The sequence below is a fragment of the Hemitrygon akajei genome, chromosome 7 (genome assembly GCF_048418815.1).
Source record: "Hemitrygon akajei chromosome 7, sHemAka1.3, whole genome shotgun sequence".
Classification (NCBI taxonomy): Eukaryota; Metazoa; Chordata; class Chondrichthyes; order Myliobatiformes; family Dasyatidae; genus Hemitrygon; species Hemitrygon akajei.
This window is the reverse complement of record NC_133130.1, coordinates 93214101-93237161: the sequence shown is the minus strand read 5'-3', so window position 1 is coordinate 93237161 and position 23061 is coordinate 93214101. Positions and strand designations below refer to the sequence as shown.

At 40.1% G+C, this 23061-nt stretch overlaps 1 protein-coding gene and 1 non-coding gene across 4 annotated transcripts in view; one reads left to right on the top strand and one right to left on the bottom strand.

Moving 5' to 3' along the window:
* mthfd1l (methylenetetrahydrofolate dehydrogenase (NADP+ dependent) 1 like) overlaps positions 1 to 23061 on the top strand; it is a 157154-nt gene that overhangs the window by 89312 nt on the left and 44781 nt on the right. For all 3 annotated transcript variants that reach the window (XM_073051434.1, XM_073051436.1, XM_073051435.1), the window contains 3 exons: positions 4610 to 4787; positions 13298 to 13405; positions 14439 to 14591. In XM_073051434.1, the coding sequence (XP_072907535.1) occupies positions 4610 to 4787; positions 13298 to 13405; positions 14439 to 14591 (439 nt within the window). The remainder of the gene's footprint in view (positions 1 to 4609; positions 4788 to 13297; positions 13406 to 14438; positions 14592 to 23061) is intronic.
* Positions 22209 to 22315, bottom strand: LOC140731305 (U6 spliceosomal RNA). Its single transcript, XR_012099781.1, has one exon. It is a non-coding gene; the product is annotated as a U6 spliceosomal RNA (small nuclear RNA).

Here is a 23061-nt window from a genome sequence, read left to right as displayed (position 1 = left end):
TTCCTTCTCCCATTTTGTTTTAATGTATGAAGTCGAATGTGTTTTAAGATTTGACAACCCCTTATACATGCTTGAAATGATTCTACTACCATTGTCTGAAGTATATGCTTTTCTAAAGAGCTCCATATCAAGCATGTATTTGCCTTGGTTACATTTTTAAGCGTCTTATTAACATATTGTCACATCTGTAAATACTGATTAAAAATCTTGTTTTTCTAATAAGTGTTTCCCTTTAAGCATTTCAAAACTGCAGTGTTCCTTCTTTCATTATGTTGCAAAGAACTGTTATTCCTTTAGCTATCCAGTCCTTAAATCTAGCATCCAATTTACTTGGTGTAAAATCAGAGTCATATGCACACCATTTAAGAATTGCAATATCTCCCTCTAGATTATATACTTTTATTGTAGTTTTCCATATTTTAAGAGTCAATTTCACCCATGGGTTATCAATAGTATTTATGTACCTTTGCAGGTGGTTATCAGCCAAAATTGCTTGTATGGAGATGGGAAGTACCCGCTCCTCAATGTTATTCCATTGAGCGTCATATGATGGGTTGCACCAACATATCACAGCTCTCAACTGTGCTGCAAAATAATAATCTCTAAGAGAAGGCAAGCCCCCCCCCCCCTTTTCCTTTGCTAATTGCAAAGTTTTGAGACAAACTCTAGGCCTTTTACCCTGCCAGATATACCTTGATAGCATCTTTTCAATTCATTGAATTGATTTTGATTAATCTCTATTGGTAGGGTCTGAAAGAGATATAACAGTCTGGGCAGTATGTTCATTTTAATAGACTCAATCCTTGAACTGAGTCTGAAAAAAGGAATCAGGCTCCATCTTGCCACATCTTCCTTAATTTTTTTATATAGAGGCTGATAATTACATTCTGATAATTTTGCCAAATCTTTTGGCATAATGATACCCAAATATTTGAAAGACTCTGTGTGCCATGACCAGGGGTATCGACTTTCAATTTCTCTTGGTGGGCTATAGTAATATGAAAGTAATTGGGTTTTATCTATGTTGATCTTGTATCCTGATAATTGACCATATTGTTCAAAGGATTGCATCAATTTAGGTAAAGAGTATGTTGTTTGCCCTAGATAGATCAAAATGTCATCTGCATAACAAGCCAATTTATGCTCTGTCCCTTTAATAGTAATTCCCCTGATATCTTCATTTTGTCTGATGTATTGAGCTAATGGTTTCAGATATAACACGAAGAGTAGTGGTGACCATGCACAACCCTGTCTCGTGCCCCTTTCTAGGGTAAGACTATTTGATAAATATCCATTGATTTTAATCCTAGCAGTAGGTTTGTAATATAGTGTCTGTATAGTTTTAATAATTGTGTCTTGGAAACCAAATCTGTGTAAAACTCTGTAAAGAAAATTCCAATTAACCGAATCAAATGCTTTTTCAGTGTCCACGCTTATCACTATTGTTTTGATTTTATTTTTTTGTATATGATCCATAATGTGAAGTGTCCTTATATTGTCTTGAGTCTGGCGTTGTCATATAAAACCTGTCTGATCATTACGTATCAGTATGGGTAGAAACTCCTCTAATCATTTGCACATGATGGAGGTAAATAACCTATAATCTACATTAAGAGCGGATATTGGTCTAAATGACCCGCATTCCATTTTATCCTTGCCTTCTTTTGGTATAGCTGAGATTATTGCTTCCTTCCAATTGGGTGACATTTGTGCCTTTTTTAGAGCCCAGTTCAGTGTGGGGAGTAAAACAGGAATTAACTCATTTTTAAATTCTTTGTACCACTCTGCCGTATACCCATCTGATCCTGGTGACTTACTTAATTTAAGCCTACTAATTGCAGCTTTTAATTCAACTTCAGTTATGTCAGCAGTCATTGTTTAATTTGTTCTTCGCTTAAAGTAGGTAACTCTAGAGAATTCAAGAAGGTGTCAATTTGGGTTATGCTTCCCCCTGGAACTTTGGAATATAGTGTTTTGTAAAACACTTCAAAAGCTTCTTGAATTTTACTTGGCTTTTTTTAAAAATCATTTTCGTTCTTGGGTCCCTAATTCTATGAATTGTATTTTCTGCTATTTTTTCATTTTCCACGCCAGTATTTTCATAGATGTCGATCCACTTTCATAATGTCTCTGTTTTCAGAAACATTAAGTTTTTCCTGATTTCTTGCGTAGCCAAATCATTTATTTCATTCCTAATTCTTTTAATTTCCCCTAATGTATCCTGTGCCAAATTCAATTTGTGTTTTTTCTCTAGTTCCTTCAACCTATTTTGTAATTCCTCTAATGTTTTATTCCTTATTTTTTCTTATATGAAGATATTGCTATAATTTTTCCTCTTAAGACCGCCTTCAGAGTATCCCATAAAATGGGAGGTGAAACCTCTCCATTAACATTAAATTCTAAGTAGAGACCAATTTCTTTTTTAATTTGTTCCTTAAAGTACGGATCATTGAGTAGACTTGAATTTAGTTTCCAAATAGTATTCTTTGGTTGTAGGTCAAAATCAACAGATAAATATATAGGTGCATGGTCACTTACATTTATTGTCCCAATTCCACAGGTGTTTATTTTGTCTTTGTCTTTTCCAAATGTTATGAAATAGTCTATTCTTGTATATACAGAATGTGGAGCAGAATAATGAGTTGTATCCCTTCTGTCAGGGAAACAGTCCCTCCATATATCAATTACACTTTTTGAGGATGTTAGTTTATTAACTTTCTTAGGTAAAGATTTTGTTTCATAGGTTTTTCTATCGGAAGAGTCTAAGTTTGGTTGTAATTGTAAATTTAAGTCTCCCCCACATATCAGGAGACTTTCTGATTCTGTTACCATAATATCAGTAATTTTCTGAAAGAAACCAATATCACTTCCCGGGGGTGCGTATATATTCAACTGAATTGCCATCTATATTCCCCCTTACCAGAATATATCTGCCGCCTTTATCTCCCATTTCGAATATTTTTTCAAAATTTAGCTTACTCGAGATGAGAATAGCAACTCCTCTCCTATGTCCTGATTTATGAGGAGAAAAACAAATTAGTGAAGCCCATTCTCTTTAGTTTTTTATGCTCATTATCACTTAAATGAGTTTCCTGTAAATATACTACATGGACTTGTTCTTTTTTCATTTCTAATTGATATTAGAGTATGGGGAGAGGAGACTACTAAAATTGCAGAAATACTGCACTATATGACCTCTAGTTATTCAGTAATCACCCTACCTAAGACAGCAGCAGTTTAGTGCCTTACCTGTAGACTTCTTGACTGTTTAAGTGTTCTAAATCTTCAGTTGACTAGTCAGTGCTTTGGAGTTTGGGGAAATAATATTTAAGCATGGAAATGATCCACTGAGCTGATAATTCTGTCTGCTTCTCTCTGTAATGTTTAACCCCACCCCTTTTGTTTGTATATCCATCTTATTCCCTTAACCACAGCGATTAACCTGATGAGCAATCTCAGTTTAGCAATTTTCAACTGCCCTGCCATCCACGGCTTTCAATAACATTTCCAGATGTTTAATGAAGTGGTATTATTCTAGAACTACCTGTCATTCAAGATTTTCCCCCAACGTGTAAATGGTGAGAATTGGTACAGTAAAGGTGGATTAATGTGGGGGAAGGAGAGCAAGGACCATATTTACTAATCAGCATTTCTTTCTCTCATTAGAAACTTTAGCTGTGCACCATCTTTCTCCATTAAGGGCATGGATTGATTTCCAATTATTTTATCCTTGGCTAAGTTAATAGTTCTCTTGCCTCCTGAATGCAAAATTTGTAGATTGAAGCTCCACTCTGAATCTTTGATATGTAATCCAATCCAATCTTTTACAGAAGTATAGGAGCACACAGTATTGCTATCATGAATGTGGATGCATATTACAAAAATTCTGGGTGTTGTAACTCCATGATGTGATGAGCCATGTTTTATTTATTAAATTTTAGAAATTACAAGGAATAAATGTGATAATAAAATAGTAAGAAAAATAATGTTGACCCTCCCCCCTCCCCTTAACCCTCCCCCCCGCCCCCCTTAACCCTTATCTAAAGAAAGGGAAAAAAAGAAAGAAGAAAAAGATTGCCTGGATATCAGAGGACCCCCACATGCTCCATGGAGTTCAAAATAATTTTGATATTTATTTTTACTTTCCCCAATTACTATGATTTGATCTTCAAAGGACCTGTGTATTTAATCCTATCTTTTGTAAGTATGGGAGCCAACTTTTCAAAAAAATATTCATTTCTTAGATTATATGTAATTTTTTCAAATGGAATAAATACAACTATGTATTTCATTATTCCAATGATCCATAGTTAAATATAAATCAGATTTCCAACTAACTGCGATAACTTTTTTGGCTACTGCCAATGCAATTTTTATTTTGATTTTGAAGAGCTGTCTAGCAGGATGATGGGGTGCTGGGGGTATTAATTTTCCCTGGTGTTCTGGCCAGTGTTTGTCCCTGTTTCCGTATTGCATTGCAGCTTGCTATTTGTATGCAAGTTGCCAGTGATTTTGTACAATTGACTTGCGACTATTTTCCGAAAACTTCTTGGCTGCAGCACACCTTTGGCTGTGAAAAGGGCTCTAACACCAGTTCCCCTCTCCATAGGACTGACAGTGAAGCAGAAATTGACCTTGTCTGTAATATCGCTAAAGACTCCGGAGCTTACGAAGCCGTCCCCTGTAATCACTGGGCTGCTGGAGGCAGGGGTGCCATGCAGCTGGCTGAGGCTGTCAGGAAAGCTGCAGACCAGAAGAGCAGCTTCAGGTATCTCTATGACCTACAGGTGAGACTTGCTTTAAGTTCTTTAGTTCTGTCTCAATCATCCAGTGTAAAGGTCTATATAATTTAGTGATAAGTGATGGAGAAGAAAATTGCCAGTGAATCATTTGTAATGGGTGGAAATTAACAATAAGGATGTACTGCAGGTTGTACTAGGCTTTTCACTTGGGTGTACATAATGGAGTTGATGGTACCAACCAGCCTGGTGGTACTAATTCATCTGCCAATGATGCAAAGTTGGTCAGCATTCCTATGCAAACCCTAGGGACTGAACCAGCTGTTAAACAGAATCCTAGGCAGGATGGCGTCCAGTGGGCTTAAAGGTGTGAATTGCAGTCACATGTGGTGTAGCCTGAATGGCAATGACAGATAGATTGTCTGGCCTGTAATATCATGTTTCTGACATAGTCATTTAATTTCAACTCTCTTGAACCCAACACAGTACTCCTGAAGTGTAATCACCCTGTGCTACAAGAAATAAGGATAAGTGTTTTGCTAACAGCAAGCTACTTCAAGTAGCACTGAGGTAATACCCAAATTTAGTTAACATCAATATTTGATTAAAAAATGGTTTGGATAAAATATTTGAGCACTGGAATAGAGCAGTCAGGGTTCACTAGTTAATGATGTGGGATGCCGTACTGTAGGCCAGGTTTTGGGCTACCTTGTAACCAGCTATTGTGCACAAATTGCAAATGGAGCCCAAACTCTGATAACTAGAGCCAATCCGAAAAGCATCTTGGTTTACATATTCTGTCAGGAAGTTTAATCGGTTGCAACTCTGTATGCTTCAAGATGCAGCCTCAGTCAAATCTCCAACAGATGGTCATTGGGCACAGAAACAGGGACTTTGGCCCACAGAGTCCATGCTTCCAACTAACCTCCCCATTTGCATGAATCCTATACATGTACAAGATTTTGTTTTCTCTCTCTCCCCCCCCCCCCCCCCACACAAAAGCTCTCATCAACTCTCCCCTCCCATCCCCACAATCTAACACTCATGCACATGCACAGGGCAATTTACAGTGGTACATGTGTCTTTGAACTGTGGGAGAAAGCCCATGCGATCACAGGGTGAACATACAGTCTCTGAATAGACAGCATCTAGGATCAGGATTGAACCTTGGTCTCTACTTACTATGCCACTGTGTGTTTTGGAAGATCTTGCAACTTTCAAGCTTCCCCTAAATTAGCTGTTTCTGATTTCAGCTATTTGGGGGTAGTGATGAAGATAATCTACTTGATACTTTCCAAGACCTTAAAGCCCAAGTTTGCCATTGTATACTTGTTCATCCTTTCCAATTTTTGTTGTTTCAAACATATGTCTGCCTAAGGTGTTGTTAAAGTGCTAGCTGTTGGCTTCATCAAGATCTGAAATTCCCTGGGAGCAGAGTTGTGACTGGATTTATAGCTTTTCAGTCTTGTAGTGTAGACAGTATTAGTTTTGAAACTCTTGGTGGTGATTCTCATCTCAGTTCTGCTCTGTGCAGTAGGTGGACCAGGGGAAAAGTGCATAATTTTCCATAATGCACTTGTAGCTCAGTTATGAATATTGGTGTTATTGAAGTCTAGTGGCCTTTGGTGACCAGATAATATCAATGTACTTATCTGAGTATTTGATTGTCTGGTTTTACATTTTTGGTGCATGCAGAACTTTATTAGAATGAGCAAATATTTGTTTGCAAGGTGAGAAGATCTGGTTAATGTGAAACCTGTAATGCACAAAGATGAAAGGTGGATTTACTGACACTGGTTTTGCTTGGCTCAGTGTATTCATCCAATGACTACCTAAAAAATTGCTCCTCAGCACTCTTGTGGCCACACACGTTTATGCCCTTCTTCATCTCGAGTTCCTGCTTTAAAGACGCAAGAATCTGCAGATGCTGAAATTCTTGAGCAATGCCCACAAAATACTAGAAGAATGACCCATCTTTATTTTTGTTTTTTTTTTCCGACATTTTCCCATTCTAGTGACCCTCGGACTTTCTTTTCCTCTCTCCCCCCCCCCCCCCCCCCATAACCTGTTCATCACCTTCCTCTGCTTCCCTACCTCCTTCCATGGTCCACTGTACTTTCATATCAGTTTCCTCCTTTTTTTCCAGCTCTTTACCTCTTCCTGCTGTCACCTCCCAACTTCTCATATTAACCCCCTCCCCCCCAACCTTGCAGCTTGTAATCCTCCCTCTTCTCCCACCACCTTTTCTGCCTCTCCCCGCACTTCCCCCCCCCCCCCCACAGTTCCTTTCTAGCCCTGATGAAGGATCTTTGCCAGAAAGGTCAACTGTTTATTTCCCTCGATAATGCTTCTGGATCTGCTGAATCCCTCCAGTGTTTTGAGTTCGTTGTTTCAGTTTTTGTTTTAAGATTTTCTTTTGTTTTTTTTTCTTTTTAAACACTGGTTGTTTTTAAAAATGGAATGAAAGGAGGGCAGGGCGGCTTCTTATGTGATCTAAACCCAACTTCATTTGACATACAATACTGCATCTGTTGGTAACCTGAATGAACAAACAGAAACAGCTGGTCAGACAGGGTCTCCGAACATAAGTATCAGCTGGTTGGCATCCGTTTCTCTGAGATACTTTCAGACCACAGTGTATTGCTTCCATCTGCCTTCCAGGTTTTTTTATTTAGTAAAATGGCCTTGGATTTTTTTGTGGGAGTTTTAGATTGAGATCTTCTTGGGGGTCTCAGGTAAAGCAGGGAACTGAATTAAAGAACCAGGTCCAGGACCGTGCTGGGTGGGAGTCTGTCAGCTATCATGGAAGCAAACTCATCGGTCAAGTAAATGACTGGAAATTTATTGGCACCTGTGATTGCTGTTTCTGGGATAAGGCGAAATTCTGGCCTTCCTCACCAATCAGGGGCAGGTGGTGAGAGACAAAACGGGTATGTGCATTGAGGTGGAGAGGCTCAGCCACAGCGTGATGTACAGCATTCCCAGTGGACTAGCGCAGGTGCTGATTCTGAAGACTTTTACCTTGGTAATTTCCATGCCTGTGAATTGTTCAAGTTTGCACATAGGCTAGCTAAGGCTGTCAGGCAGAAGTAGACCTTTTGAGCAGCGTGGATTTCCTCTGGTGCCCTAATTTCCTCCCATGATCCAAAGAAGTGTGGGTTGGTAGGCTAGTAATTGGCCACTTTCAAATTACGCTCAATTGTGGATGAGTGGGAGAATCGGGTGGGGGGGGGAGTGGGGAGGTAAAAATATAAGATGTAACGTGTGATTAGTGTAAATGGGTAGTTGATGATTAGTGTGGGCTGATGGGCCTGTTTCCATGCTGTATTCCTCTGACTTCGTAAGGTACCTTGAACCAAACAATGAGGCTGGTCTTTAGTCAGCTCTCTGTCAGTAGTTTAAGAAGTTGCTGTGAGCTCTGGGACAGGTGGAATGGGGTCCTTCTGTCAAGCCAGGAGCAGGTGTTGAAGATCTATGGGCGCAGCTGTTGTCCAAGCTCGGGGAACTATCGGGGTCACAATTCTTCCTTCATTCAGTTTTCAGCTTCAAAACCCACTGCATTGGGTCTATAGTTGGGAGGTGTTCACATACAGGAAAGACCTGATGGGAAAGCTTTGGAGCCTTTCTCCAAACGTGGAGTGGTGTCAAACGTCACCTGCTCCCCTCCCTGTGGCGGTATAGTCTAACCTGATGTTGGAACTGTGCTCAACTGGATTCTCGTAGCATTAAGCACCAGTGACCATTAATGCCAACCTTCCCAGTTCTTATCTTTTCTGACCAGACAGTTCCCCTGACTGTGGATTTGTCATAGCCAGAACTGGTCTTCCTTTTGCCTGGTCAGCATTGCCACAGCTGTCACTTCTCTGGCCTGTTCACGATAGTTCATCTGCTTTTAGCTGAAGTCTGACAACAGTGACCAAAATGGTTAGAACAAACCAAAATGATGTCAATCGTCAACCATGCTAAAGGTATGACAGAAAATGATGAAAATAGTCACACATCGGGGAGGGAGATTTGTGGAGTGAGACAAAAATCAATACGGAGCAGTTCTGACTATTTCTAAATATTTCCATTTTACTTCAGACTTGAGGCAGCACCAGTCTGTGATCTGATAATAGTTTAGGATAAGTATTAGCCAGGCCTCTGGAATTCCCCTTTACTTTTGAAAAGTGCCAGTGGATCTTGTATGCCTTGGGAGGGGCAGACAAAGATGCTCCTAACATCCCATCTGGAGGAAAGCACCTCTTTCCCCCTCAAACACTCCACAGCTGTAACAGCCTGGGTAAGGTGTTCTCTCATGGGACTTCAAACCAAGAGCCTCCGACTGGGCAAGTGGTCCTGCCTGATGAGCTACTTCAGACAAATACTGCAGTATTGCATTTATGGGATGTGTCTCTGCCACAGACGGTGAACGCTGTTCTCTGTGTTGTTAGTCGTTGAGAATCGTTAATGGATGTGGACTGAAAGCAGGAAAGTCAAACACAAGGTCTTGAAATAAACTATTATCATCATGGGCAATACTAGCAGCAACTGTTTTGTGTTGTGCTCTTTCCCAACAGCCTGATATAAATGAGTTACTTGGATGTGTCAGAATATTTTTCATCAAAGTCTCAGCTCTTAGACAGGATCCAGACCTGATGCATTTCAAGGTCCTTGCTCATTCCTCTGCCATTTGGGTAGAATAATGGACTTAGGTGGTCAGGGGTAATGGTGTTTGAGGAACAGGAAGGGTTTTGCATCAGATTGGAATGTGATTGTTTGGAAAGGACTGTGCGAAAGCTGAAGTGTAATTTTAGCTTGATTCTTAAATCTCGCTAAGACTGAACTCTCCCTCATACTTATTCCTATTCTTGGGGTAGGTCAAGTTTGAGATGGAATCTGAAAATTGCTGATTGGTGAAAAGGGGATATTCCCATTGGGTCAGTACGTGTAGCCAAAGTTTGTTATGACCAGTACATGAGGGCTCAAATTGATAGACCACGAGCTCAGTTTCTCCTTGGTCAGTTGGTACTACTCTTGCCTCTGCAAATGGGATTTGAAGCCACAACCTTTGGAGACCTGAACACATGTCCTCCAACCTGGAAGCGTACCATTTTAGCAGTCCCAGTGCAATATTCTGGAAGTGTTGTACTGTTTGTACCCCTTTAAGATAAGGCACTAGACTGAGTCCCTGAAAGCTCAATGGAATGTTGCCAATTGAAGAAAGGCAGTAATTGTCCAGGCCAATGCTTATCACTGAGTCAGCTTCAAAGAATAAACACATGTACTTGGTTACTTTCTCATCATTGTCGGTCACTATATAGAAATGTATATGTGAAATTATTTAGATTGCCATTAAGTTGCAAGAGGCGTCGCAGAGATGCAAGCTACCACCTTGGAGAAGAGTGAAGCAGCGATTTTTTTTTTTTGGATTTTTTTTTATTTTAAAAAATTTTTTTGGAGTCTGCTTTGTTTCTTCTGCACTTCCTCCAGTTGAATGTTCATTTAATTGGAAATGTTCACTTAAATGGAAAGGTTATGGGAAAAGAGTAATGAATAGGTCTAATTGGTGGCTCCGAGGACTGACAGGAAGAAATATTGGACAACAGGCTCCCTTGTGCATTGTGATGTAATTAAAAACGATGAACTTTGAACAAAATGTTTAGTATTGGTTGTGAGCAGGGCTGTGAATAGAAAGCCAATTGGTATGTCACCAAAGACACTCGCAAACTTCTACAAATGTACCATGGAGAGCATTCCAATGGGTTGGATCACTATCTGGTATGGAGGGGCCACTACACAGGATCAGAAAAAGCTGCAGAAAGTTGTAAACTCAGCCAGCTCCATCATGGGCACTAGCCTCCCTAGCATTCAGGCAATGGCTTAAAAAGACAGCATCCATCATTAAGGACCCCTATATCCCAGGACATGTCCTCTTCTCATTGCTATCATTAGGAAGGAGATACAGGAGCCTGAAGATGCACATTCAATGATTCAGGAATATCTTCTTTCCCTCTGCCATCTGCTTTCTGAATGGACAATGAACCCATGAACACTTCCTCAGTTTATTTCCTCTCTTTTTGCACACACTACTTAAAAAAATACACATCATAATTTATAGTTTTTATTATGTATTGCAATGCTCTGCCATCGTAAAAAAAAATGAATTCCACAATATATAGCAGTGATATTAAACCCAATTCTGAGAATATTTTGTTGTTGAAAAAGGATTTTTGGTGAGTGGTTTTCTTGTTTCTGTGCATGAGACTTTCCTGGTGGTTATTTAAATGAGTCAGCAGTGTATAATCTGTGTTTACTTTCTTTAAGCTGGTAATGTTGTCCTTGTTTTGGATAAATTCAACTGCAATGTGTGGGGTCATACTTAATTTAATTTCTATTCAATAAATGTTTAATCAAGTATTTTCAATCAATCTAATTAAAGTGGCCTAATGTGAAGAAATATTGAGGGGAAACAATGGAGCCATTTAATAAACAATAATTAACCCATTCATTCAACATTCATCAAATGATTTTATTTCTGCCTCAAAGTTTTTCCTTTCGAGATGTGCGCTGATACTCTTTGGCTCAATTTAAGAAACATTATGGGTACTCAGACAACTGAAGTAAAGTGCTGCTTTTGTCCCGGTTATAGTAATGGTGTCTCCAAACACAGAGCTGATGATTGTGACTCAGTGGTGCCAAGCTAGCTTCTGAATCAGAAGACAGAGGTTCACATTTTACTCTAGAGACTTGAGCAGAGAATCCAGGGTAACATTGCATTCCATAAACAAGGTGCTATTTTCCAAGAGAGTTGCTAAACTAAGGTCACACTAACTCTCTTGCACTCCACAGACTATAGGATTTACTCTAGTGTCCTTACTAAGAATCAAATCAAAAATATCTAGTTATCATGTCAATATTTTGGGAGCTTCCTGTGTGCAAACTGGCTGGAACATTTGAAACTATACAACAATGGCTATATTTCAGAAGTTTTTTATTGACTGCAAAAACCTTTCATGTTATGACATCATGAAAGGTGCTATAGAAATGCAAGGCTGCTAACACAAAGTAAAGTTGGTTGGTTGGAGTAGTGGACCAGCTAGAAGATCCACCGGCAGAAACAAGGTAGTGACCTTGGGTCCTGTCTGTGTGGTCTCCCTGTAACAGTGTGGGTTTCCTCTTGGTGCTCCAGTTTCCTCCCACATAGCAAATAGGTTAATTAACTGCCATAAGTTACATGCTGTGTGCAGGTACAGTGGTAGAAACTGGAAGAATTTGCTGGGAATGTAGGGAGAATTAAAAGAAAATGGGATTAATGCAGTATTAATGTAAATTGATAGCTGATGACCAGTATGCACTTGGGCCAAAGGCCTATTTCATTACTATATCTCTGATTATTTTGAAAATCAAATTGAAATGACAGTTTCAAGAGTTTTTAATACATTCAGTGACCCTGTGCTAGCTGTATTGCTTGCCATTTGATGTAGGAGTCAAAAGCAGAATTCCCTGCTTCTGTCCTGAAATGCTTGGATTGAATCCTGTTATCAAATAGATGTGATTCACATTCTGCTAAATTTGGGTATTTGTTAAATCGGCGGATCTTGTTCATAAGCTCATACATACTTGTGGTTGTATACACCATCCTGCTTGGTCATAGACTTGTAGTTCTGTAAGAATGTGTCCAGTTTTCCATTTGTTGCCATGAGGTATACAATCTAATGTGAGCCCTGGCCACTGAAACTGGGTACCTTTGTGTAGCACTGGTCCCTTTTCTTTCACATATTTTCACAACAATAATATTTGTATTATATTCTACTTTATCTTGAAAGTTGCTATGAAATCCTTCTATGAGACTTCCATTCAGCACAGTATGTCTTTGACTCTTGTAATCAAATCTATTTCCTCTGGTTACAGCCCTCCTCATCAAAACATTCTTTAATCCAGCAAAACTGCTCATCATTTGCTATGCCTCTAAGTGTTACTCTAGCCTTCCCTGCTCTGTCAAAACTTTAAATCTCATACATAGCGTAGTTCCAGTTAACATTCTCACTTTCATCAAGGCCTAGAATTATCCCTGAAAAGTAATGCCCAGAATTGGGATCAATACTGTAGCTGTAGTCTAAACCTTCTAAAGCCCAAGGGGTCATCTGGTTTGTTCATGTACAAAGTATTTAACAGTCACTTTTAGATTTGCTAAGTGATGCATCTTGGTGTCTCATGGCAGCACAGCTAGTAGACCTAATTGCTCACAATATCAGAAACCCAGATTCAATCATGACCTCCGGTTCTGTGTTTGAATATCCTCCCTGTGACCACATAAATTTCCTCCAGCACCCAAAGATGTGTGCTGGCAGGCTAATTGGCCACTACGTTGTCCCTTGTAGGTAGCTCGGTTAGAATCTGTGTGAAGTTGATGAGAATTTGGGGAGACTGAAACACGGGTTAACATAGTTTAAGTGGTTGGTTACAGCATTTCTTTACTGTATTTCTTTGACTCTTGCACCATTTTAAATTGACGTAGATGCTCAAATCGTCCGTCTCTCCCAATTACAGTAGTGCTCCATTTTCCCTTTTCACAGATGCCCCTTGTGGACAAGATTCGCACAATAGCACAGGAGGTGTATGGGGCTGAAGATATAGAGCTTTCCCCCCAAGCTCAGTCCAAGGTGGATCTGTACGTCAGTCAGGTGAGAAAAGTTCAATGAAAATGTAGCACTGTGCTAAATTAGATGATTTTCTTCTCAATGAAGTCTTAGATTTTAAAGAATATTTTTCTGTAATTAGTATTCTTACATGCTGTAAGTTAAGAGCCTAATTGTTGAGTGGAGCTTCAGAAGTGATTTCTTTAAGAGTGTCAGTGGTTCGTTTGGAAGACTGGAGCCGAGAGGGTAATGGAATCAGGTGGGAGGCATTGGAAATGGATTGTCATGGAAGATCTTGTTTGGCTCTGTGCTGGATCACTGATCTGATGCAGAGGATTAAGCTACCTCATCCATTGACATTGAGTAGAAAGGGGGAAGTGTAATTCCTAGCACTTTGGAAACAAAGTAACAGACGACTGTTGAGATAAGTTTCACCCTAAATTCAGAAATCACTGCTGACGGGTTTATACATTTATTTCATAAATTCTTCCATTGATGCATACATATTGGAGGGAAGCCAGAGAACCTGGATGCAAAGGAAAGTGGGAATAACATTTTTCATCCCCAATGTACATACTTTTTTTTAAAGTGTGTGATTTTTAAGTTCTTCTGGGAATGCAGTTGAAAATCATTAATGTGAAGCAGAGGTTCCAAGACTTTGACCTTGTGTTCATCATCATATAAATGTCAGTCTAGTTGTGCCTTTCAAGCATCTGCTGCTTTTGCTTTTAATGCCTTCTCAGGTAGGAAGGAACCTTTTACTAGCCTTCTGTGTCCCATTTTAGGATACAAAAGGTTGGTGTAAGAATTCAATATTTGTTGGTTCCCCACAACCTTCTGCTTCTGTGCTGAAAGCTCCATGTATTGAGGAATTTTCAGATATGTACTTGGATGGTTGACAGTTTGGCAGAAACAAGATATGCAATTGTTGGCTGACATTTTTGTACTGAGGATGTTTGTTCTGCCCTTTTATGGGAATTGTCTCTTTGGCCTTGCTGGTCTGTAGTACATTCTGTGCAGATTATATCCATGCCTGCAGACATGCACTCAATGACCAGTGTTTTCCCTTCTAACACAGGGCTTCGGACAGCTGCCAATCTGCATGGCAAAGACCCATCTGTCACTGTCACATCAGCCTGAGCGAAAGGGGGTTCCCAGTGGTTTTATCCTGCCGATCCGGGATGTCCGTGCCAGTATTGGGGCTGGCTTTATCTACCCATTGGTGGGCACGGTAGGTGATTTACCAAAAAAGGCAACAGTTACAACAGCCCAAATGAGAAATGTTTCAATCCAACCTTTATTATTAACAGAGGAGCAAAATGTTTTATGAGATAACAGCCAATAGGCAGGTCTCTTGGTGGGAAACACATCCCCCTTAGGATGCCCAATAATTGAGAAAGGTGATAACTAAAGCCAAATTGTACATCATTTTTATAACCAAGTAGTCTGTTGTCAGTGTAAAGTTTGACCATATTTTGAATGAGCAGCTGGGATCTAATACCTTAAATATTAGGAGTGACTGGAACCACTGGGATTATTCTTCCCCTGTAATAATGTAGTAATCCATCTAGAGTTCATTGAGGAACCTGTAACAGGGCACTTGGAAAAAGAATATCAGTACTACGCAAGGTCAATGTGAATTTATAAAGGAGAAATCTGTTATGTTTGAGGTAGTAATCAGCAGAATAGTTTAGGGTGAACTAATAGATACGATGGACTTTCACAAGGCTTTTGATAAGGTTATTAAACATGAGGGGTAGCATGGTGACATATGGATTAGCACAACACTATTACAGTGCCAGTAACCTGGGTTCAATCCCACGCTGACTGTACGGTGTTTGTATGTTCTCCCTGTCCCCGTGAAACCATGTGGATTTCCTCCAGGTTCTCCCGATTTCCTTCCACATTCCAAGGATACACAGGTCAGTGGATTAATTGATAACATGGGTGAAATTGGGTGGTGTGGGCTTCATGGGCTCAAGAGTCTGATGCTGTGTTGTGTTTTTAAATAAATTTTAAAAAATTAAAAGCTAGAACAAGTATGGTGGTTATGCATATAACAGGGAATGGGAATGGGTAGTATTTGAGTTAGAAGGCTAACCAAAAGAACACCATAAACCGCTGTGCAGGAATCCCAAAATATTAAAGGCAGAGATTGATGGATTCTTGGACCTTAATGAAACTGAGAAAGTTTGGGGCTCATACATAAAGCGATGCTGAGATCAACCAGGGTTTATTGAATGATGGAGGTGGTATGAGGGGCCAACTGGCCTGGTGCTCTTAATTCTTGAAAGAGCATCTAATTATTCAGAATCATGAAGTGTTTTGATGGAGTAGATTGGAGAAACATGTTGTCAGTGCAAGAATAAAAGATGATCATAGGTATAGAATTCTGGTAAGTTGCAAAGATCCAGAGGCAGGAGAAGGGTTTCTGAAATGCATTGCTTTAAAGCAGAGATTCTCAACCTTTGATCCACGGACCCCTCAGTTAATGGTGAGGCTCCAAGGCATATAAATGGTTGGGAACTCCTGCCTTAAAGCAAGACGGCAGTGGATTCAATTATTACATTCAAAGAGGCGCTGAGATCTGCTTGAAAGAGAGAATGTTTACCCTGCAAGAGGAAATAAGGGAAATGGATCTAATTAGAAAATGTTTTTATTGAACAACTCGCATGAATATTAAACTGAAATAGTTTCATTGTACAAGTCCATGAATCGAAAGATTTAATCCTTTGAAACAAAGGCATGATGGAGAATGTAAATGAAAATGTATTCATCCATAAAGGGAGACCTTGCATGCTTGTGATCTCCTGGTGCTCTAATTAGCTTGTAGCCAATGAAGTGTAGTCACAGTTCAAGTACAGGCAAGGCCAACAATATCTGCACAGCAAGATTCCACAATGTATGAATAACTACATAATGTGTGGTATTGATTGAGGAACAATTGTTGAATTAAGTTGAGCTTGAATTAATATTATACAGTCGGCCCTCCTTACCCACGAGGATTAGTTCCGGGATCCCTCGCGGATACCAAAATTCGAGGATGCTTAAGTCCCTTATTCAACCTGTCTCAGTGTGGTGGACATTAGGACCCGATGGCAGAGGTCTGAATCTGCAGTGTTTCTGTTCACAAAAATAATCACGATCACGATTGAAAATAAAGCGGAAATAATAAAGCGATCGGAAAGAGGTGAAACGCCGTCGGTCATTGGAAAAGCGTTAGGCTACGTTGGTCAACGATCGGAACAATTTTAAAGGATAAAGTGAGAGAGGCTCTGCCCCGATGAAAGCTACAATTATTACTAAGCAATGCAGTGGTTTAATTATTGGGTTTTGCAGTTTTGGATTTTTGATCCTCCACATCAACCCGGCACAATGGATAGCACACTTAGGAGCGATCTGTCACTGGATTGAACTTGGGAACTTCCCGAGCCCAGTGCTGAAACATGCATTCTCAAGTGTTTTATATGCATAGAAATGTGAAATATACACTATATACTAAGACAAACGTTTGTCTAACTGACACTAAATGATACCGGATGTACCTGGTCTGACTTACTTAGAAAGAGAACTTCTGATTTTTTTCCGATCCCCATCCACAATAACCCATGCACATTTTCCCATATACTTTAAATCATCTCTAGATTACTTATAGTACCTAATACAATGTAAATGCTATGTAAAATAGTTGTTTTACTGCATTGTTTAGGGAATAATGACAAGAAAAATAAGTCTGTACATGCTCAAACAAGTGCTGGAAGAGCACTTCTGGGTTTTCGCGATTCACGGATGGTTGAATTCGCGCATGCGGATAAGGAGGGCCGACTGTAGTTGTTTAATCTATCTGAGAGAACTGCATGCTCTCAGTACTGCACTGCAGTTTCTGTCTGGATTACATACTTCTACTTCAATGGTGGAATTTGAATTGGGGACCTTGTGACATTGATGTAGGAAAGTTACCCACCCAAATCTTGGCTGATTATTTGCAATGAATTTGATTTCAAAGAAAAAAGATTTCAAGCTTTTTTCCTGTCCATGTATTCTATCGTACAAGTATTGGCTTTATTTAATTTTATTTAGAAAGCCAGTTAATCTTGTTCTTCCTGCACAAGTATAATGGGGTCCTATGCCAAAATTTTGCAGTGGTTTTGCATATGACAAATGAATGCATAAAGGAAGAGAGTTTGGAAGCTCAGGTTGAATCCTGACCTCAGTGCTCTGAGTCTTGCATTTTCTCTCTTGTTTCCCCTGGTGCTCCTTTGTCTACCCACGTCCCAAAGAAGTGTGGGTTGGTTGGTTAATTGTGCATTGTAAGTTGTCCCAGGCAAGTGGGAGAATCTGGGAGAAATTAATGGGAACATGGGGAGTAAAGGTTGCCGAGAATATGAGTGTAGGAATGTAATCACTCTAAAGTGGTGTAAACTCAATGGATCAAATTGGACTCCTATGACGTTATGAAATGTGGAACTTCTACACTTAAGATGTGATTTCAGTAATATCATTTGCAGTTTCTCAGAAATTTAGCTTTGCCTACAGTTAAACGGTTAATTTTTAAAAATAAAATCCATTTTAATAAAGACATTCCAATATGAGTTAAAGCTGCATATTTTACTCCATCTGGGGGTGGTGGGGGCAGGACTGTTATAAGGCAGGGTGAAGAAGGGAGCTGTGTCTCACCGATGTGTTGCCCTTATAGAACAGACTAAGTTGCAATATGCCAATCATACTCTTAAGTCTGTTCCACCATTCACTAAGATCAGAGCTGATCCAATCTTGGCCTCAACATCGCCCTTCCATGCTCTGCAACTCCCTTGTAATTGAAATCTGTCACCTCCTACCTTGAAATGTATTTAGTTATTCCAACCCCATATCTCTGGAGCAGAGAATTCCAAAGATTCATGTCTCAAAGAAAAGAAATTCCTTCTCAATCTGATGTGGAAGTCATCTTATTTTAAAACTATGCTCCCTTATCTTAGGCATTCCCACCAAGAGAAACAATTCCCTTGATAGTCCTATTCTTGGTATCTATCGCCCCCTCCCCCCAACCTGATTAGGATCACATCTTTTGGTATGATTACCTCACATCTATTTATGCTCAACTGAATTTAGGCTCACTGTTCCCAGCCTTTCTTGATAAACTACATGGCTGGAACCTTCTCTGCACTACTTCCAATACAAGCAGGTCCTTCCTTGTATACGAGGAGATGAACTGAATTCAGTATTCTAGGAGCAGTCTCACCGCACCCTGTGGCATTAGCTCTTCCATTTATGCTTGGTTGCTGTGGAATTGTCTTGGTAGAAGGGTCAAGACAATTCTCTTGAAAGAAATCACTTCCACAGAGGCCTTCACTGCATTCAATTATGTTATTGAAGCTTTGTAGTTCTGTGCTTAATGGATTGCAATACCATTCACAGTTTAAGATCCATGTAACTCATCTGTTTATTGCCAGCTCCATTATCACTTTCCATTCCTGCCTTAGGCCATTGCTAATGAAATTCCATTCCTTCATTGTCTCTACATTTAGCTATTGAAATACTTACACTCCTGCCCAACAGCCTTTACTGATCTGAAGCCCTGGTGTTGATTTCCTAATTCAGCCATTTTCTCCTGTGATCACTGACTAACTTTGACTCTTGACACCATTACTATTACTAAATTTTCATGCTTGTTTTCAAATCTCTGCATAACCTTGCTTCCCACAGCTCTGCAGTCTCCAGTCCTACACAATTACCAGCTCTAAGGAACCTTCAGTTCTGGTCACTGGAGCAACTTTGGATTTATGTGCTCTGCCTTCAGTTGGCTGGGCTAATTTCTGGAATTCCCACTTCAAACCCAATCATGACGTTTCAAAACCCAATTCTTTGGCCAGTTGTTGGTTACCTTTCCAAATATCCCTTTCACTGTTTGCGACCAGATTTTCACTGAGAACTCTACTGTATGTTTAAAGATGTTGTATAAATATGAACTGTTATTCTGCCATCAGTATCAACCAGCCATTATTTCATTTCGTTAAATAGTTGCTACGAAAAGTGAATGTTCTTATTTGAAGAAGTGTCTGCCTAAATTAACTAAATTAGGGCTACTTGAAAAACTTGATTTCTGTCAGGTACTAGTTTCTTACTTTGTTTGATTTTTGCTTTTTGTTTTAATTCCCTGAGCAACACAAACAAAATGCTGGAGGAACTCAGAAGGTCAGGCAGCATCTATGATGTTGCTCTGGATTTTCAGCATCTACAGAATCACACGTTTCAAATTACCTTAACTTTTGACAGTAGAATATGCCACAGTGTGGGGTGTGGCATGGAATCTGTATAGAGAGATAGATAGATAGATACTTTATTCATCCCCATGGGGAAATTCAACTTTTTTCCAATGTCCCATACACTTGTTGTAGCAAAACTAATTACATACAATACTTAACTCAGTAAAAAATATGATATGCATCTAAATCACTATCTCAAAAAGCATTAATAATAGCTTTTAAAAAGTTCTTAAGTCCTGGCGGTAGAATTGTAAAGCCTAATGGCATTGGGGAGTATTGACCTCTTCATCCTGTCTGAGGAGCATTGCATCGATAGTAACCTGTCGCTGAAACTGCTTCTCTGTCTCTGGATGGTGCTATGTAGAGGATGTTCAGAGTTATCCATAATTGACCGTAGCCTACTCAGCACCCTTCGCTCAGCTACCGATGTTAAACTCTCCAGTACTTTGCCCACGACAGAGCCCGCCTTCCTTACCAGCTTATTAAGTTTTGTCGGTTTAATTAAGCTTGTTGACCCTGCTGTGTTGTTACTAGGATCAGAGTTTGATGTGGAATACTTGGGAGAAGCTCCATCATGATGGAGCCACATAAAAACCTGACACTTTCCCACTTAATTTATGAAAGGTTAGCATAATTTATGCTTCATTGAATACTGATGTTGTGATTTGACATAGAATAGTCAGAACACGCCTTTCAGCCCACAATGTTGTGATGAACAAATTGAATCAGTCATTAAATGGGCAACTGAACTAATCTGTTCTCCCTGCAGAGTGTCCATGTTCTTCCATTTTTCTTCACATTAATCTAAACATCCCTTAAAAGTCTCTAATATATCTGTCTCTACCACCACCCCTGGTAGTGCATTCCAGCCACCCACCTCTCTTTCTGTAAAACAAAAGTTTGCCTCTCACATTCCCTTTGAACTTGCCCTCTCTCACCTTAAATGCAAAATTGGATGAATCTTCCAGATAATTGTATAACAGAATTCTGGGATGGCGCTCATGACGCACTATCATGTTTGCAGCTGGCAGCTACTGCAGAGTCTGAATTATGCAGTGCCCTTTGCAAAAGCAGCCAATTTGCTTTCTGTGATGCTGAGAACCTTGAGTTGTGCAGCCAGCTTTTCTTGTGTACCATACGTCTCTGCTGACTTGCATTTCATCTGCATCCACTCCTAGTGTGCCAAGCACATATCTGAGTTATTAAAAGAGCATTGAAATGTCGTCAGTGGCGCTAAAGGTGATTTGCAAGTGCGTTACCGAAAATGAGTTTTATTTGATGGGAAGCGTTGAGCAAGCAGAGCCATTTTTTTTCAGCATTCTCTTTTCATCTGAGTGTTTTTATTTAAAGAAGTAGGCAAGGCTAACAACTTATTGCCCATTCTTGCCCTTGAAGATGGTGAAACTTGACCCATTGCTATTCTATAGCTGTGTATTCTCATGGTGGTGTTGGGGGACTGGGAGTCGGGTCTGTTGGAGTAGCCTTGGCAAGCAAAAGCAATACATTTTGTTGATGGCACATTGTGCAGCCCTATAGTAGAGGAAACCACCATTTTTTGGTGGGTGACAGTCAAGCAGTTAGCTTTGACCTAAGGGGTGGCTTTGTCCTTGGAACATGGAAGATTGAGGTGAGATTTGACAGATGTACAAAATTGAGGGGTGTAAAAAGGGTAAATGCAAGCAGACTTGTTCCACTGAGATTGGGTGGGACTATAAGAGGTCATGGGTTTAAGGGTGAAAGGAGGGAAGTTTAAGGGGCACATGAGGGGAAACTTCTTCACGCAGGGCTGTGAGAGTAGAATGAGCTCCCAGCACAAGTGGTACACGCAAGCTCGATTTCAACGTTGAAATGCAGTTTGAGTGGATACATGGATAGTAGTGGTATTGGTGGAATGGTCTTGTTGCAGGTTGATGGGACTAGGCAGTTTAAATGCTTCATTATGGATCAAAGGGCCTATTTCTGTGCTGTATTTTTCCATGACTGTGGTGTTGAGCTTCCTGAGCATTGGAGCCACACTCATCCAGGCAAGTGGAGTGTATTGCATCACACATCTGACTTGGATTTTGCAGATGGTAATAAGGCTTTGAGATTTCAGAGGGTGTAGCACTTGCTGAGGAACACATGGCTTTAGATATGATATTTAAATACTTGGTCAATGATAAGCCCCAGGATATTGATAAAGGGGGCTCAGTAATCGTAATGCTATCAAGTGTAGGTGGTTAGATTCTTTCATCTCAGCCCTTGTTTAACTGTTGTCCAGAAACTTAAGGGAGTGACTAGGAATGAGGATAGGAGTTCTAATGAATATATGAAACAGAGTGAATAGAATGCGTGGAGGCTTCACCACTCTGCAGTTAAAGTGCTGTATACTGTTGCCCAGTTTCAGCAGGAAGTGCCAGCCCGTTTTTATTGCCAAATGAATGTTTTTACCAAAGCAAATCTCTATCCTAGTTCCAGCAATTTCTTCCCCCCCCCACCCCCCCCCCCCCAACCCACCCTTTGGGTTTACTGGAGGGAAGCCTGCAAGAAAAATGTGCATTTACAAGAATTATCAATTGGGATTGCTTGCTTTTCTATCTCTTTTTTTTTATATGGAACGCTTCACGAATTTGCGTGTCATCCTTGCGCAGGGGCCATGCTAATCTTCTCTGTATCGTTCCAATTTTAGTATATGTGCTGCCGAAGCGAGCACTTCTATCTCATTAACATATTCTGTTTTGTGTTTGGGCAACCAATCATTCATCTAAAGGAGAGCAAGTGTGTTTGCATCTGTTATGTACTGGAGCTGCTGAGGAGGTCACAGCAGTCCATTTCAAATATATTTTCCTGGAGACTGCCTTGCAGGGAGAATTTCTATTGTCTGTTTAAAGCTCTAGTGTTTAACTATGCTTGTAGGTAGTACTAATCAGTCTAGGTTCCTTGCACGCCACCTCAAAATAAAACAAAATCTGTTTCCATAATTGACTCAGCCGTTTAGAACTGAAAGCTCGCTGTATCTTCCTGTCCCTACTCGTGCTATCATTCAATTGTCTTGCCCTTTGCCTGCCCTCTTGGAGAATTTGGCTGTCGATGTCTTCCTTTCCTTGCTACTTCTGTTTCCCACAATCCTCCACCAAACTGCTTCACTCTGAAGTGATAGTGGGCCAAAGCAGTGTATGGATAAACTTTTGAGTCCAGTGAATGTTGAGCATGTTCATGATTTACTCACTGATGCAGCAGTCAGAGGCGCAGTGTTTTGTGCCCAAATAAGGAGAGGGGTTAAGAGAAGATGTGACCTTCAGGCAGAGCTGGGCTGGCAGCTGTATAAATAATGCTCCCTGATTCTGACCCACCATACACAAGAATAGATCTCCTGTGAGTTTTGACTGTTATCACTGATTTGATGACAGTAAAATGGGCATCAAAGCTTTCTCAACCTGTTTTACTGTTTAACTTAGT